General features: G+C 38.5%; 1 protein-coding gene across 3 annotated transcripts in view; it reads right to left on the bottom strand.

The window, feature by feature from the left end:
* Positions 1-17833, bottom strand: part of PRKCE (protein kinase C epsilon) — a 321985-nt gene that overhangs the window by 82192 nt on the left and 221960 nt on the right. For all 3 annotated transcript variants that reach the window (XM_088147772.1, XM_088147775.1, XM_088147779.1), the window contains 4 exons: positions 15740-15869; positions 11330-11472; positions 8128-8224; positions 6611-6822 (listed from right to left, as the gene is read on the bottom strand). In XM_088147772.1, coding sequence (XP_088003898.1) covers positions 6611-6822; positions 8128-8224; positions 11330-11472; positions 15740-15869 — 582 coding nt within the window. The remainder of the gene's footprint in view (positions 1-6610; positions 6823-8127; positions 8225-11329; positions 11473-15739; positions 15870-17833) is intronic.

Here is a 17833-nt window from a genome sequence, read left to right as displayed (position 1 = left end):
ATTTCTGGTTTCAGTTCCATCAGAGGTCTCTCCAAGTAAATAAAGGCACATCTGGTCTATAAGATCTTGCAGCCAAGCCAAATAGTGAGCCTGCTCAATCTGTTCTTGCAAGCAGAAGCAGCAAACTGTGGGCCCTTTGCCAACATGGTTCAACATTAATCTGTCTTCCCTTTACCACCCCAAGTCTTTCTGCTTCTGGCTGTATGATCCTTGCCCACTTGTTCATGAACGGACTCTGAGGTAGGCCAGGATATGATGTGGATTTTATCCTTAGTAAGTTTGAATCAAATAGTTTGCATAGTCCTTGTACCCTGCATACTCAGTCTGTGAACGCAATTATAACTGGAATAATCAAACTGGATGTTGGCCAGAGGAGAGGAGATCTCTGTAGGGTTCTGTACATTGCAAAGTCACTGTATGATGACTTCGCAAATAGACCATTAATTGATCTAAGTCCCATGGATCACATCAACACAAAGCAATTGCAAATAAATTTATTTGGCATGCAGTAAATAGTGTTATTTATTTATAAATTAATCATGTATAGTTAAAACCATATCACTAGCCACATATGAGGTCACCAAAGATGTTGATAGGCATATAAATTAGTCTTTACATTTATACTTTGCAATACAGATGAGGATGTCATTTGAACTAACTCCATGTTCACTATGGCCCTGTTTTTTGCTGCAGATAAGGGCCAGAATCAAGGCTCAGCAAGACTGGACACTTAACAAGAGCCTAAAGACCAGGAGTCGCCTACAGGCAAATGACTCCTCTTTACCATAACAACTTGCCTGTCCACTCAGGCATGATTGTTGGTGGCATGAAGGAACATTGTAGTATGAAACTTATTGCTGGAACCCAGCGATAGTAGTAGGAATGATAATGAGGAGGAAGTGGAGCAGCAGCAGTTTGTTATTTATATGTACTGTATGTATGTATATATGTATGTGTATACACACACACACACACACACACACACACACATATATATATATATATATATATATATATATAAATATATATATATAAATATAAATAATGTTTTACCCTAAAGAACATGGATGCAGCATTGCACAGATACACTAGTGGTTGCAGTAGCTGAACAAGCAGCTTTCCCCAATCCACTGTTTTCTAGTGGGACTACAAATACCAGACTAGGACGCAACTGCAGGGAAGCCTTCGAATTGTATCCAGAAATATATAAAGGAAGTGAGTCTGGGAAATGTTTGAAGATATTCGCACACACAATTGAAGGAACCATGGCAAAGTTGGATCTCTTTTTTTAATAACATAGGGCCTCTTGAATAAAATGTATAGGTCCCAATGAAGATTTTTGGCACATGTCTGTTGCGGTTTAGAATTGTAGGTATCCCTGGGGATGTTATTACTTTAAATTTCAAACGACTTCCTTGCTGAAGAAATACAACTTGAACCTACAACTTTATAGAAACTAAGATTTGTCATTACCTTTTTCACTATTCTGTAACTCCTTTATATGGTATAGTGGTAGGAGGCAGAACAAATGCAGTCTAATATTTACATGCCATGTTGAGTTTGCATGGCTGACAAGTTGAAAAAATAAGCAAAAAAATATTTGATTTGCAAGATCAGAAAAAGCAAACAGGAATCACCTACACAGAGAATAAATGTCAATCACCTGACAAGGGGCTTTCTGCAGTTAGGCTCCTTGACAAATATAATTTAGCATTTCAATCAGTAGTTAAGCATTCAACTCACAAAATAATTTAATACTGAGTTTTAAAAAAAAAATCAAACTTTGAAATGAGAAACATTTCTGCCACAGGACTTGTAGAAATACAGAGTTATCTGTTCTTGCTATAGTCCTTTTCAGTACATAGATGGCACTTATTCTTTTATAAAAACAAGTAAAACAATACAACATGACAGATTATCGTTTGTGCAAAGATATCCAGCAACTGAACAGAATGTATACTGTGGTCTTCTGCAACTACACCTCCGACATCAGCTTTTCTCAAATTACTCGCTTGCAGACATATTGGCTTATGATTCTCAGCAAGATCAGAAATTCTGAGAGTTGTAGACATACATACCTAGAAGGCATCAGTTGACAAAGAGTTTCTTACATTATCCATTGATTCAAACTGGGGCACAAGGCAGCAGCATTTGAAGGATCTGACAAGAATCCATCGTACCTAACAGTTTTATATCATACACCACTCAGTGGGTCAGCAGGTTTGTCTGTGCAACTAGGTTTCTAGAATCAATGCACAAAGTATATTTGTACTGTGTAGGTGGGATGGAATGATCTAGCAAACAAAACCAAATTCAAATCCCAATTTACTTGTAAGATTCATACAATGGCCAGGATTGGTCTCCTGGTAAGGAAGACTGCATGACTTTACACATGACCCCTCAAGGTACTTCCAGATCCCCAAATCATGGAAACAGATATCATCAATGCAGGCTGAGATATAGAGTGCTATGAATTTCCTATAAACTTTCAGGCATGTATTTAGTCTTTCTTATCATCCTGTTGGATCCTTCCTTCCTTCCATTCATTTTTCTTTTCTCTCCTGTTTTTAAAAAAATATTTATAATCTGCCTCAGTCCCTAGAGATTCTGGGAAATATGCTTCAAGGGCAAAAAGCAAAAACAAACAAAGAAAAAACAATATAGGAATAAAATCAAAACATAAATCAAGACCAATGACCTGTAGCAATTAATCAGCTGCCAAAGGCTCACTGGCATAAAATGGATTTAACTGATTTTCAGAATGTCAGCAAAGTAAGGGCCTCAAGTATCTCTGGGAGGAGAATGTTCCCAAAGATAGGGCCCCCCACAAAGAAGACTTATTGTCTTGTCCTTATCCCATGTACTTCATTGGGGAGTGGAGGAGGGGACTTTCAACCGCCCTTCTCTAAGTGAACTGACTGGATCCTGGCAAGGTGATGCCTGATTTATCCTACTGCTGAGCCACACATAGCTTTGAAGGAAATAACAAGCACTTTGAACTGATCCCAGAAGCCTAATGCTAACTAAGGAAGTGATTTTAATATTATTCTATATAGACAGGATTGTCTTGCTGAATATTGTACTGTTTGCAGCTTCTGGGCCACATCCAAAGACAGTCCCAATAGAGAGCACTGCAGTAGTCCAATCAGCTTGTGATTAGGGCATGAATTATTAATGCCAGGGCATCCTGGTCCATCTATAGTTGCAACTGATACACCAGCCAAGCTGGGTGAAGGCCCCCCTAGCCATGGCTTCCACCTGCCACTTGAGCAGGAACTGTGAATCTAGAAGGACTCCTAGGTCATAAACCACCTTCTACTGGGAGAGTACAACACTGTCCAGAGTAACGGGCAGGACCAATATTATGGGGGTACCCAGATGTTTACTAGCAACTCCATCTTGGTAAGATTTAATCTGAATGTTGTTTTACCTCATCCACATCCTCAATCACTGTTTTCAGACACTTGTTCAAGCTTCCACATCAGCTCTGGCTCAGCCTGGGATGCCAGTATATTATTGAATGGAATCAGCATACTGGTAGGATCTCACCCTGAATTTACAGTTGACATCCCCCAGAAGTTTCATGTAGAAACTGAACAACATGAAGGAGAGGTTGAGCCCTGTGTAACCTTACACTGCTGCTCCGATGGATTCAAGTGCTCCCCACCCCTCAAGAACACTGACGAGAATCACTCACTCAGGCAGGAGCCTAACCACTGTAAAATGAAGCCTCTTACTTCCAACTTTTGTTGGTAGTCTAGAAGAATACTGTGGTTGATGATATTGAATGTTGCTGAGAAGTCTAACAGAATTAAGAGGGGATACTCCCTCATCAAAGGTAAGCTACTAGAGTGGTCAATGCCATTTCTGCTCCATGGCTGGGCTTGAATCCTGACTGAAAACGATCCCAATAATCTGTTTCCTCTAGGACCCTCTATAGCTGTTCCTACTACCTTCTCTTTTTTATTAAGAATTTTGATTATAATAGTAAAATCTAATACAAACTAAACTTAAAGAAAGAAAAGAGAGTAGAAAGGAGTAAAAAGTGCAAGAAAAAAAGACAAAGAAAGAGAAAAGTAGGACTACAAAAATGAAAGAGAAAATAAATATATACTGTAAAGAAGTGACTTCCAACCTTCATCACAACAAGAATAAACAAATTTAGTGACTCCTCGCCCCCTCTAAGGTTACAAACATTTATCTCTTCATCCCATATCCCATATCTTATCTATAAACAAATCCATAAAACATCATATTTTCAGTCCGTGTGTAAGCCAAAAGAATTTAAAGGTAGCCAGAAGTAACAACATATCTTGTTTCAACCTTGATCAAATAAACCAATTTTACATTCCTTCCTTTTACTTCTAACTGTCTTAATCTTTAGTTCATTCAAATATTGTCATAGGATTTGATTTCTCTTGATTTCTTCTTTGTTCCATAGCACGGAGTTCTTCAACACTTTAACAAAGCCTCTTTTGTAAATCTAGTAGGAAAAAATTATCCAGGTCACTCTTGTCATTTTAAATTTTAAAGCCTCAGACAATTTCTTTTGTAGATCCAGTGAAACATCCTTTTCTAAGTCATTCTCTTGGCCTGTCAGTTGTAAATCCACTTTCCATACCATTTCTATCTTGTCAGCTAAAATTTGTTCTACATCCGTCATTTCTTCAATAACATCTTTTGGACATAGTCTATCCATAGAAGCAGACATCATTACTGACATTGTTGATATTGTGGCTACTATTTTCTGATTCCATCCTTCAAAAATCTCCTTAACTATTTTCATTGTTAGAATGCTTTGCAGCATTTTGCAGGTTTGTAAATCTTTCCTCTATCTAAAAACTTTAGTCCCCTCTAGTGTCCAGTTTTTGAAATCATGAAATTTCTTATCTTTGTCTTGTAAAAATGAAAACGGAACTTATTTCCCATGAGAAACTGTTTGCTCTTTATAATTAATTCAAAAATCTTATTGTAAAAGTTTCAATGTTCCAATTTTATCTGGACCCTTAGTCTGTTTATAACTTTTTAAGATCAAATCTCATTTAGCTTTTTGCTGTATATTTCAGATTCTTTAAATTCTTAAGTTTATGATTAAAATTTTCTGTCATTCAGGATTGAAGGCAGACTCACCAGTGTTTTCAGACTCGTTGGTCCGAAGGTCTCTAATAGCTTATAAGTAGTTAATGAACAATTTCCAAAAGTGATTAGAGGTTTTCAAAATCAGTGTCCTTTAAAAGTCTCTGCTGCAGTTGTGAGCAAGATGGCTAATCCCATTGTCTCCTGGTGCTCAAACCCATGGAAAACCAATGTCCTACGGTCTCCTCATGAGGAGCAGCCATCCAGAGCACCTGTGGGCAATCTCTTGTCCTCTCCTTATCTAGAGAGGTTCCAAAGAACCAGTCTTCTCACCAGTTCTTGGATCTTTGATCGTTGGCTCCGCTTTTGTAGCGCCGTCTTCAGTTTGCCAAATCTCCCCTGAAGTTGTTCCTACCACCTTCTCAACAACTAAAAGGGACACTGAAGAAAAGTTATAAAAAATGAACTGGTCCAGCAATGATTTATTTAGGAATGGGTGCACTATGGCCACCCTCAAAGCAGATGGCATACTTTCCTTCCTCAAGGAAGCATTGATAACCTTCAGATCCAGCTACTCACGCCTTGCCTAACTAACCAAAGGAAATCAGGAGTCTTGTGGGTCAAGCCTGTAACTGGTAGAGTTCGAACTATGGAGAACTCTATTCATTTCCTTGGATTCCACAAACTCAGAAGAATCCCAGATTACATCAGAAGAAACTGACTCATTCACCTGATGTGGTGCTTTGTTCCCCACTCCCAATCTTTCCCCCCAAAGATCTGTGTAATTCTGGGAGAATTTGTGGGTCCAGAGGAGAATTAATGCTTCATTGTCCTTATTGCTGCTGCATGGGTTTCAACACATACTCTTCCTGGCACTCAGTCACGGCCACTTCTGTCGTTTTCTGCTGCTATTGCTCTAGAATTCCTTTTTGTTGGTGGGAGGAAGTTCAAACAGAAATGACTATTTGCATCATGCAGAGATACACAACCTATAGCTCCAAGGCTGTATGTGGACAGGTAAGACTTAGGAACACCTCTTATACACACCCCAGTTCTGTAGTCCACCAGCAACTACCCAAATGCCACAGCTACTGCCACTTTCTACCTTATCCTTCTGCCTCTTCTAATGCATATATGTCTCTCTAAAAGACTTTGGTTTAGATGTTTTTATTCACATAATTTATTTTAAACTTGGAAATCAACTGAGATATGATGGGAAGGGATTAGTGTAAATGTGTATGGATGTGTTACAATGCAATAGTTAAATCACTAAATTAATTAAAAAGAGTAATAGTAATATTTATTTAATTTAGTTGGGTCTTCTGCTCACTGCTTCTTGTAGGACCGTGTTATGTGGCTCGCTCCTAATATGCTATTCCAAGGCTGGTTTTTGGCAAAACAGAAGTGGCACATCTTGCCAATATTGCCACATGACAAAGAGTGTTTCTGGATATGGGGAGTAATATTCTCAGTTTAGGAGTCATGATAATTCATGTGACCAAAAAGAACCAAGCAGCAATTGTAGGCTACTCACCTTTCCAAAGCTGCCTTTTCCTAATACTTTAATGAAGTTAAACTCCTCCAGGCCCATTCGCTTTGTCTGAGCTTTGACCTCTCCGTTTTCCCCATTCTCCCCAGGTGTGTTAAGTTGGCTGTCAGTTGAGGTTGTTGCTGTTCCCCTGTGTTCTTCTCCTCGATTGTCAAATGATAATGCTTTCCTGATGTTATTTTCAAGCTCTTTGATTTCTGTGCAAAGATAAAAAACAGTACTGACAGGTAAGATATTTTACAAAAATCTCTGCAGGATTTTATGTTAATTTTAGAGATAGATGAACTATACCAGATGCTTTTTTGAGTTGCAAAGAATGAGAGGTTATGGCCCATCCCAATTTTATGCATACCTTCCTGACTGAATGTAAACTGGTCTAGAAAACAGAAGGATCTTGTGGGAAAATGTATGCCTCAAGTAGAGAGCAGCCTACCAGATACTGGCTCTGTTCCACAACTCTTCCTTTGGGAGATTCAGAGCCCATAAAGGATATTCCCTGACAATGCTCATCCCAGTGTTAACACGCAACATAGAACTGGGTTGCTTTATCATTTTAAGGCAGCAGTGATAAGCTGAGTCTCCAGGCTTCATACACCTTCAAAACATTTTCTGACCATAATTGTTGACAACTGGTGTGCAATTTTCTGCCATTTTGAACTTTAAATATAAATAAAAAGCTGTAAACTCCTCAGGAAAAACAAAAAACAAAAATCTGCGTGACAACCCCACTCATTGTGGCCCTAAGGCTCCTCACAAAAGGCACTGCCAAAGATTACTTTTTCCTGTTCTAGATTATGGTTTAATTATTGGGATTTTTTAACAGTCAGTGTTGGACTCAGACAATGTCTTTAAGGCTTTTTGTAATGTCATCAGTGTGGGAGCCATACAAATCTTAGGGGGACTTCATTCCAGGCACCACTACAGGGAAAGCATACTTCCTGGGTCCCAAAATATGACACTGTTTAATCGAGGGGACCTGGAATATGCCCACTGTGCCAGATCATACTGGACAGGCAGAAATCACAGAAGATATGCAGTTTTGCAAATGGCTGGACCCTATGTCATGTAGGGCTTTATAGGTGATAATCAGCACCTTGAATCACACTTGGAAGTACAATGGCAATCAGTGTAGCTCATGAAACAGAGATATCACATCGGTGTGCTGAGGCAAGCCCATCACCGCTTGCACCACTGTGTTCTGGACCAGTTGCAGCTTCCGGTCGGGGGGGGGAGCTTTCAAGGGCAGCCCCACGTAAACAGCCCTGCAACAGTCACACTGCAAGATGACAAGGACATGAGTGACTGTCTGGAAGGCTGACTGATCCAGGAAAAAGTGCAACTGGTCCACCAAATGAAGTTGTGCTAATTATGACACTGTTTAAAGATTGAATGTTCTTCTGTTAAATCTGAACTGGTGGAGCTGCATTTTTAAATGATATAGTTTAATCAAAATATTAAGGTAATGCAATGTATTTATTAGGAGAAAATAAATGTTGATGAACCTTGATCACATGGGGAAGTTGGTGCTGACTTTGATCTATCATCTTCTCCTGGTGAGGATCCAGGAACTGGCGGTTGAGATTCTGCACCTGGAACAAGCTAAGAATAATCCGACAAAAGAGATCTTAATTATAGTCATACGCTTTTCTGACATGACATTTATGAGACACTAAAGATGTAATTCCACATAACAATGCTTTTCTACAAAAGAAGGAAGGCAACTGAAAATACATCTTTATCGAATTTTAAAATCTGGAGTTCATCTTTAAAAGGTGTTCAATTTTAGACCCCCTTTAAAAACCTTAACTTCTGAAATAAGATCCTAATAAAATCCTGTTGGACATGATAGTCCATTATAATTTACAGAGTACCCTTCTAACAAAACCTTGATGACATATGGAACAGTGGAAGAATAAAATTTGAGGGGATTCTAGACAGATTATGCACATCAAAGCATAAGGATGCTTGACTTTAACAATTCTGTAGGAGCATGAGCCAAAAGGAAAAGATAAAATGTTATTGCTAATGCTAAGATTTAAACAGAAGTAACTAACTTCAGGCTACTTTGAGGAACAGTGGAATACAAGTAAGATCAGCCAATACACTGATGTAAGGGTACAGCTAACTCTTAAGAAATCTGTGCTGGTTTCAGTGTGCGCAAAATTGCTATCTCCCTGTATGGACCTATCTAAGATATTAAGATCCACTTGAAGATGCTCAGTGTTCCATGTAAAAAGGATGTGAGAATTATGGAGGTCAATAAACTATGTTGTTCTGTGACAGCCCCCCCCCCTTTGTGGAACAGCCTTCCCCTTAAGCTCTGGTTAGCACCAATCCTGAAGTCATTCTGCAAGGCTAAAGAGAACTCTTCTACAGGGGTTTTCAATTGTGATGTTCTGATATGACTAGTTGGCATCTATGGTTATTATTTTTCTGTTTTTATTGTTCTATGCTGTTCTTTGATCCACCATTTTAATTGTGTATCTGTTTTATGTTAAGTGTTGAAAACTACTGTGAGTTGTTCCAGACTTGCTAGTGTACAAGTTCATTAAATAAATGTGTATAGGGTAGGCTGGCAATATTAAGTGAGAAAGCAGCACACACTATTTTTGCAAGTACAATTAAAGTCAGTGAAGCACCTGCAAGAGGCAAAGCTTTCAATCTTGTAGACACCTTGCTGAGAGAAAGCCATACTGTCCGCAATTAGATTTACATATTAATATACATATATAGGATTGTACTGAGCATGTATGTATCTCTTGGTACAACTATCTTCCATATATACTGTATGGTATGCTTTCCAATTGATCATGTTCGTCTTAGTGTGGAAGGGTCAGTTTTGCAAATATCTTCTGAATTGTTTCAGAAGAATGTTATTTCAGTGTGTTTCCATTTGACATCATTGTAATAGCATGGAGGGCAGTGAGGACCAAGCAAGGAATGATCTTATGCCAGTTTTTCAACTAGATAAGAGTATTTACATTTAAGAGTATTTACATTCATGTGTGTTCCAAGAAAGGGACTTCAAAGCAGTGGCTGTGATGTTTATGTGGCTTCCTGACAAGAAATGTTCTTTCTAACAATTGAAAAAAGAATGCAACCATTTGTGACTTCACTGCTACTGAGGTCAAATCAGTTTAAGGGCCAAATTACTAATAAGTTATCCCTTAATGTATTTCATGTGCAAGATGCAGCTTCAGGTTTTGATTATCTTTAAGTAATTACAGAGATGGAAGGCAGGAAAAATTGGGGGATTGGAAATTTATCCTTTCCCATCCAGTATGCAGGGCCCTTCTCACCCAAAACTCAGATCCCTTATGTGCTTAATGATAGCCATAGATTCATTTCTATTGGGCTATTTCTTTGTGGTCTGCAATTCTGTAAGGAATTTTGTTTTTTAGGGAAAAACAGCTAGCAAGAGAAGAGAATTGTACCCCTCCCATTCCTATTCTGCTGCAAACACCCACCCTGAAGATTTTTTTAACAGAGATAAGGGGCTTTTTGTCTGATGTCACATATATTTTCAGGGCAGCATCTAATTTATCCCTTAGCCCCATTGGTCTTCAATCTCTTCAAACATATCAAAGAGTTAATTCTGGTGTTGTAATTCTACAGCAGGATGCATGGTATGGAGCCCCAGAGCTTCATCAGATAAGATTTACCTGTGCCATGTAATTTAACAGAAGGGGAAAGTAAATACATAGGCAATAATCACATACGCTCTGTTTAATTAAAATAATTAAAAGTTCTAGGTTGCAACATGCCAAAGGGCTAATGTGGCCCTCAAACTGAAGCAAGTTATGCACCCTGGTTGACAATGTTTGTGAGATGCAAATTGATGGACTTCAAGCACACTGTCAAGCTTTCTCATTCATAGGTAACTTGATATAGTTACTTACTACGTCAAGAAAAGGTTAGTATTTTTTTTTTCAAAATACAACCACCTAAATCCAATTTCTTCCTGTCATATACTGTAATTGTTTAAAGCCAGAAGAAAAGTAGACATTATAGGTGATGCAGGGTTGCTGTAGCAAAAGTCATCTACAAATCATGGACTCAGCAATGATTACAAACAGCCTCGTCCAACCTTTTATCATCTAGGTACACTAGATAAGTTACAGCTCTATAATTTCGATATCGCCAAGTTAAGGAAGGCTATTTTAGGATCTTATGACAGCATGATATCATGCAGCATGATCTGTTACTACTCCACATTACTGGCTGCTCCTTTGAGAAGGGAGGGAGTACGTTACCATTTTCAGTGACACCAGAGATCAAGGTTTGGGATGGGTGAGACATTTTCAGGTCTTTGCCACTTTTGAATGTTTTACCCATTGTGTTGTCCTGCTTCTACATTAATTTGCAAATTCCTCTCCATAGATATATTTAAATATATTCTAAATACATATTTTACATGTATTTAAGTTGCTAAAGATTGACATTTGGAAAGAGTAGGAAGTCCTGTCAGCTCTTAATTGTTGTAAAATCTGATGGACAGCTGAAGTCCAATCTGACCATAGGTTTGTGAGGGACCACATCAGGTCATTTTGTTTAGGAAGTGACAAATACATTCCTTGACGATCCCTAAATCAACCAGAATATATACTCTAAAATGCATACTAAAATAAAAGGACACAAGATGTCTCCCATACTTCACAGTGCAGAACCATATTAGTTCATATTTTAAACTGTTCCCTTGGTTACCTTCTTCCTCCTTTGTCCACTATTAGTGATCTTATCTGGAGTAACGCCAAGATCCGCAAGTACTTTAGCTATCCCTCTAGCATCTACTCCACAGTTGGGTGCTACGTTTGTTTCACAGCGTCTATGTACATTCATCTTGCAAACTGTAATTTAAACCAAACAGAAAGGGGGTAGGGGTAGAAAGTTCTGGGTTAAATAAGATTAAGCTGTTATATTAGTATCTATCATCTATCTGTATTATTTATAAAATACTCTTTACAGTCCCCGTAATGAGAATCTGATTTAAGTGGAAATAGACTAAACAGATTTGTGACAGTTCAGGTATGTTGCATTCTATAAAGAACTGGCTTCCAAGGTCAGATTAAAGACTAACTCAGGGATGAACAATCCTCTCCTCACTTTTGGGGGTCACAGTGCCCTCCAGATTACTGCTGAATTTTGGCGGGATCCCTATCCAATTCAACAGCACAATTTTGGGGTGATTTGCAACCTCCAGAATATAGAAAATAAGCAGAGTTATTTACTTCATAACAAAACAACTTTCCCAAACTCACCAAAAATTACAAAAAAAACTTGGGGAATTTTGACCTTGCTGTCTTTGGTGACATCAGTCATGGCCATGGTGGCTTAGAAAAACAGAAAAATGGGGGGAAATGAAGCATGGACTCTGGTTGAAAAAGATGCATAGTCTACCCAATCTTTTTTTTTTTTGTATAATTTTATTAAAGATTGTTTAAAAAGAAGTTAAAAGACTAATGCAAGCTAATATAAACTAAGAAAAAGAAAGCAATCAAAGAGAAAGTCTACTCCTGATCTAACTGCATTCTGCTGTACAGTAGCAATCAAATAAATATGCTCTAGGGCAGTGTTTCTCAACCTTAGCAACTTTAAGGTATGCGGACGTCAACTCCCAGAATTCCCCAGCCAGCATGCTGGGGAATTCTGGGAGTTGAAGTCCGCATATCTTAAAGTTGCTAAGGTTGAGAAACATTGGTCTAGGGATTTGTTCCTGTCTCTCCTTCAAATGTTTGGCCACAAAGTTCAATAGCAGTCTTTTCTGCAAATGAAGCAACACATCCCAGTGTGGTACAAAGTTCAGAGTCTCGGAGAAGGATCATGGAGATCCACGTCGCATCCTCATTCAATCATGAAAGTCACCAGCTGACTCTGGACCAGTCATTACTCTTCAGAACAACCTATCTCACAGGACATTTGTGAGGAGGGAAGTGCTATGCCTGCTTCTTTGAGTTCCTGAAGGAAAAGTGGGAGATAAATGCAGTGAACAAGGAAAGAGTATGATTTTACAGTGAATGATTTCCATGTATGATTTTAGAGTGAACAATACGCAACTAAAACCCATCCGAGGATCACTTTGACATTTTTGACAACTCAAAGAGGTCATAATGTTGTGTTAAACAGAACAATAATTTTGTTGCCCTTTTAGTTCAGTTTTTTTAAAAAAGCCAATTCTGGTAACCTCTGGTGCACATTCCTCATTCTCTACCTTCATTCTCAGAAGCCTTCACTTATTTATATGGTCATTTTTTTCTCTCTGTTTTCATTTTATCCTCCTTTGGGCACAGCATGTTTTCATTACATCCTATCGCTTTGATCATCATCTCTCCGTCACTCCTTCAAGATCTCCCTGAAGTCCCATCTTTCAAGTTCCCCTTATTTTATCTCATCCCCACCACCCCATCTGCACCCCATCTCCTACTTCCCAGAGGTCTCTTTTTGCACATCCCTATTACCTTGTCATCCCCATGCAACCCACAGCACTCTTTTTGTTCTTTCTGCACCACAACAGATACCTGAATCTGTTTCTTTTTTCAGTTCTTTATTTGGCTCAACATAATTCTCCTTGATGTATTCTCTCTGTGTTTCTCCTGCAGAGATTCATTTGTTCTCTCTGCAATCTAACCACAAAGCTTTCACTCCCTTAGTGGAAAATAACTTAGAGGCAGGCTGTGCATGTAGCTAACTGGCTTCAATAGGTAGGGATAACTGGCAGCAATGCCACCAAGCACCTGTGAATCCAGAAGGAGGGGGAGCAACACAGTCACAGTAACACAAGCATTCCCCACAGCCCCATCCTGCCTATTTGCAGAAGGAGCTGCAGTCAGCCCTCAGCCCTTATAAAGTGCAGATAAATTAAGACAATAAATCAGAAATAATATACATGCTTCACATAAATATTTGTAGGAACACTGGCTTCAAATGTACAAGTAGAAGCAGCTAATAATTGGGGAGAGGCTGTTCAATATTCAACCCCTTTTTCGGTTTACTGTCATCATAGCAGTGCTGGATTACTTATTCAAGTGCTTTCTTGTAAAGGAAATTAAAATAACACATGCAGATTCTGCAGAATTGAAGCAAAGCAAAAAATAATATACATATATTTATGATATTTATTAATGTGGTTTTTATCTTTTTTATGTTGTTTTTACATTTGCTTTTATCCGATTATTGTACGCTGCCCAGAATTGCTTTTGGTGAGATGGGAAGCTATATAAATTTGCATGATAAATAAATAAAATAAATAAAAGGAGAACCGTCTCCCACCCAGAACTGAAAAAGCCAGAATGACAAATGACCGCAGTGGCCAAATATCCTTATTTCCCCTGGTCTTTCTTTTTGAAGTATTTGAGATTCTTCTTGTTCTGCTTGCAGTGAGAAAGAAATAAGAAACGGGAATATTGGAAGTAGTAAGTTTGCTACGGCACATATATAACATCCATTATGAAAATGAAATGGCAAAATAGGAAATGCTGACCTCTCAAAAATGTGATTTTGCATTGGAAAGTTCAAGTTTATGGCAGTTCTGTGTACTCTACCATAAGTCTAACGCTGGCCACAGAGATGCTGGGGCCAAGTTTTAAAAGGAAACTTACTCATTGCTTTCGTTTTCCAATTTCCAAATGCAAGTAAAAACCTATACAAAAATGTGTATTTTAGAAGAATGCACATAATTTGCATGTTCATGCTTGGTTGTATGGTGGGTGTATGCATACATACTGATGCCATAATAAAACAAAACAAGTTCATGAATCTATAGAAATACTAAATTTGTGCAAAGGTCTGTGGTTAGACTATGCTATCTAATATCTAATGTTGGCTCCCTTCTCATCCCAACAAAAAACATTAATGTCAGCATTTAAATATCTGAGATATTTTTCTAGCTTTGGAATATAACCTTTGGTGCTATTGACTATGGATTTATATTCCAATGGAAAGAGAAGAAAAGAATCAAATTTGGGATATTTCGGCTTAAGTTTCATCTTTGCCATGCATTCATTATTTCATTCTCCATCTCTTAAGTTTCTCCAGCTGCAAAATAAAGATAATGCCCTATTTCATAGGAGCTGTTGCAATGGCTTTATTGTAAATTCAAACTGACATGTAAATGATAATCAGGAATAGATATGCCATGCGAAAGCTAGATGGTATTTCTAATAAACACAGACAGAAGGAGTTTATTTAGCTGGTAGGCTAATTCACATCAAATGGCCTCTCCAGCCCCAAATCCATCTGGGGATTGTGCTATTTTACATCAGTTGTAGCTAGTGAAAAGAACAGACCAAGGAGAGTAGAATAAACATGCAGGACAAATGCACAGTTGTGTATTCAGACTCAGGAATTGTGTTAGAGAATCCAGTATCTTCTCTGATGTACTTCTGCCAACCCCCAACATGTGACCTTAATTGTCCTACACAGCATTTTTTCCCTTCCATATTGATCACAACCAAATACTACCATCAGCTTAGGGAGGTTTACGTTTTTACATGTCACTTTCTGAACCTGGTCAGACTGGTTTCCATGTTCCTGCAATTTACACTGCGCATATGCACAAAGAAATCCCAATGAAAATGAGGTATTTTATTCTAACATGCAACATAGGTGCAGGAAAGCAATTAGGACTGAAACAACAACACAGACTGAAAGTTAAGTCTGAAAAATATTCTCAGTCTCTGCAAAATCTTCTCTAAACTCAAGGCCAGAAGTACATATCAAGTTATTCCATTAACTGGGCATTATGTAATTTTCTGAGAACCCTGTTTTAGCTGCCACATGCAAATTAGGGCATTACTGTGCAATTACACACAGAAACATAACAACTTGTTAAAAACTGGTCTACAGAGTTTGATCTTAAAAACATGCTCAACGCTACTGACTTGAAGAGTGCAAGGACATTTAACTCTAGTTCTAGTTTAGGTAATTTACTTGTAGGAGCATAATTAGTTTCTTCAATTATATAATAGTGTTGTACCAGCCAAAGGGGAAGACTTAAATTCTCTCTTACAGTTAAGCCCTATTTCAATTCAGTTTAATCTACTTCAAGGCAGAAATGCATAGAACTGAGCTGTAATATTAATAGTAAGATCCTGGGTTTAAAGAGGGAAAGTATCTTACCTTTGCATTGTAAACCTTGTCTCAGAAGACCCCAAAGCAATGAACCACAGTGGTCACAGAAGGTGGGCACTTTGTAATTGTGAATGCTAAACTTGTGAGGCATGTTGACACTGAAACGCTGGGAGCCCACCTGGAAGATAAAAAGTGCAAGAGCACCAAAGTTAGCATGCTACTATTTAGTCTCTTCTAGTCCCTCATCTATTAAGTACATACCGTCTGTCTATCAGTATACTGTTGAACTTCCAAAAACAGAACAACAGCAGAACCTCTGTAACTGTACACAGAAGGCTGGGAGGCATTTGGGGAATTGGACATCAGGTTGTATTACATGCTAGTTTTTGGGGGAGGAAGCATAAGCTTCTGTTCCGCAACCAACCCCTTCCCCCTTTAAAAAGCCATGGGATGTCAGTCCACAGGAATAGTAGGCAATCGAATTGGGACTGTAGAGGGAGGAAGATATGGAACACAAGTAATGGAAGGAGTCCATTCTCTCTCATATTCACCTCTCTACATGAGACTTTATATCTGATGTGATACTATTGCAAGGATCCATTTGTATATATTAAATGCAAGCTTCGTTACTAATACAGTAGCTGAAACAGCACTATCCACACTCAGAGATAGCAGCAAGATTGGGGTTTACTGAAAAAATAAAAATACCCATTCATCCATCCCCACCCCATCAAAACCCCCTCTAAGATAGCAGAAAGAATCAAAAATCTACTCATACATTTGGAAAAGGACAACCACCTGAAAATATGCTGTAATTAAGGGAGGGGGGAGCTACATATCATTATTATGATATCAATTCATTGTAACATATAGTTCAGTAGTAAAGTACATGTTCCTGCGTTCAATCCTTGCTGCCCTCTGACAAAAAGGAACAGATAGGAGGTAAGATACATCTCCTCCAGAGTCCCTGGAGAAAAACCTGTCAATTAGTTAGGCAATACTGACTCTTTTTGGAACAATCTAAGGCAGTTTCTTATGCATATTGCAGGGGAGGTCAAAGTGAATGGTCTTTCAGGAAACAATGTCCATCTTGCTGATCTTACTAAAGACAACTGAGCTACCATAAAAATAAATTTGCTACATTCAGATTGTTTTCTAAAGTTTCCTATTGCAGTACTATTAAAGATACAGTACATGCCTTCCTCCAACCATGTGCAACCCACATGATCCATGAGTCCTTTAAACAATTACTATATCGGTTTAGAAATTCCTTAAAACTGGAGCCTAAGACTGTAATCAACACAGGAAATCACAGAGTCCTGCTGGCATAATATGTAGCATTAGTTGGTAGATCACTAACTGGCATAAAATATCCCTTATTGAAAACACTGAGCATGTTGCCTGGCAAAGCAATGGGGACATTGAAAATGAGATAAGTACTATGCCCTTAGAAAATGAAAATGCAACAAGAGGGAACTAAACAGGTGAACTATTTTTACCAAGAACCCCATGAGCGCACAGTATCTTATTACACTTTGAGAGTTGAGATTAGCCTTCCCCAAATTAGTTGCCCTCAAGAAGTGCTAGACTAAAACTTTCATTATAACGTTCACAGTTATAGCAAACTGCAGTCTGTCACCTCTGAAGTCTCATAGGCTGAAGTCTCATAGGCTGCCTTCAGAGCCTATGCTATACTTCAATTTTCTTTTTTTAAGCAATAACGATTGCTTCCATTGAAATGTTTCATTTTCCCCCATACAGATATAAGTAGAATGATGCAAACAAGCAAAAACCAAACAAATCCCACCAATCCTGTAGCGCTTCATCTCTTTTTTATAAATGGGAGAGGTGGTAGCAATTGGAAAAAGCAGAGAGGTTTTCCAGATGAAAATGCAGCCCCTATACTGCAGGGTTTCTCAACCCATGGCTGGCTGGGGAATTCTGGGAGTTGAAGTCCACATATCTTAATGTTGCTAAGGTTGAGATATGCTGCTATAGTGGGTAAGGTGAACTCCTGTGGTTAATCACATTGACAAGTGAGCAATTTTGATCTATGCCTGGCCAGTGGTATTGTAGATATGGACAAGGAACCACTGTGTTGAGGCAGTGGCTACCACCTCAGAAATGGTGATGTGTGACTGC

This window comes from Python bivittatus, unplaced genomic scaffold (assembly GCF_059951505.1).
Source record: "Python bivittatus isolate LINGU-HERP-01145 unplaced genomic scaffold, Pbiv_v1 ctg000020_np1212, whole genome shotgun sequence".
Taxonomy (NCBI): Eukaryota; Metazoa; Chordata; class Lepidosauria; order Squamata; family Pythonidae; genus Python; species Python bivittatus.
This window is presented reverse-complemented; position numbering and strand designations above follow the sequence as displayed.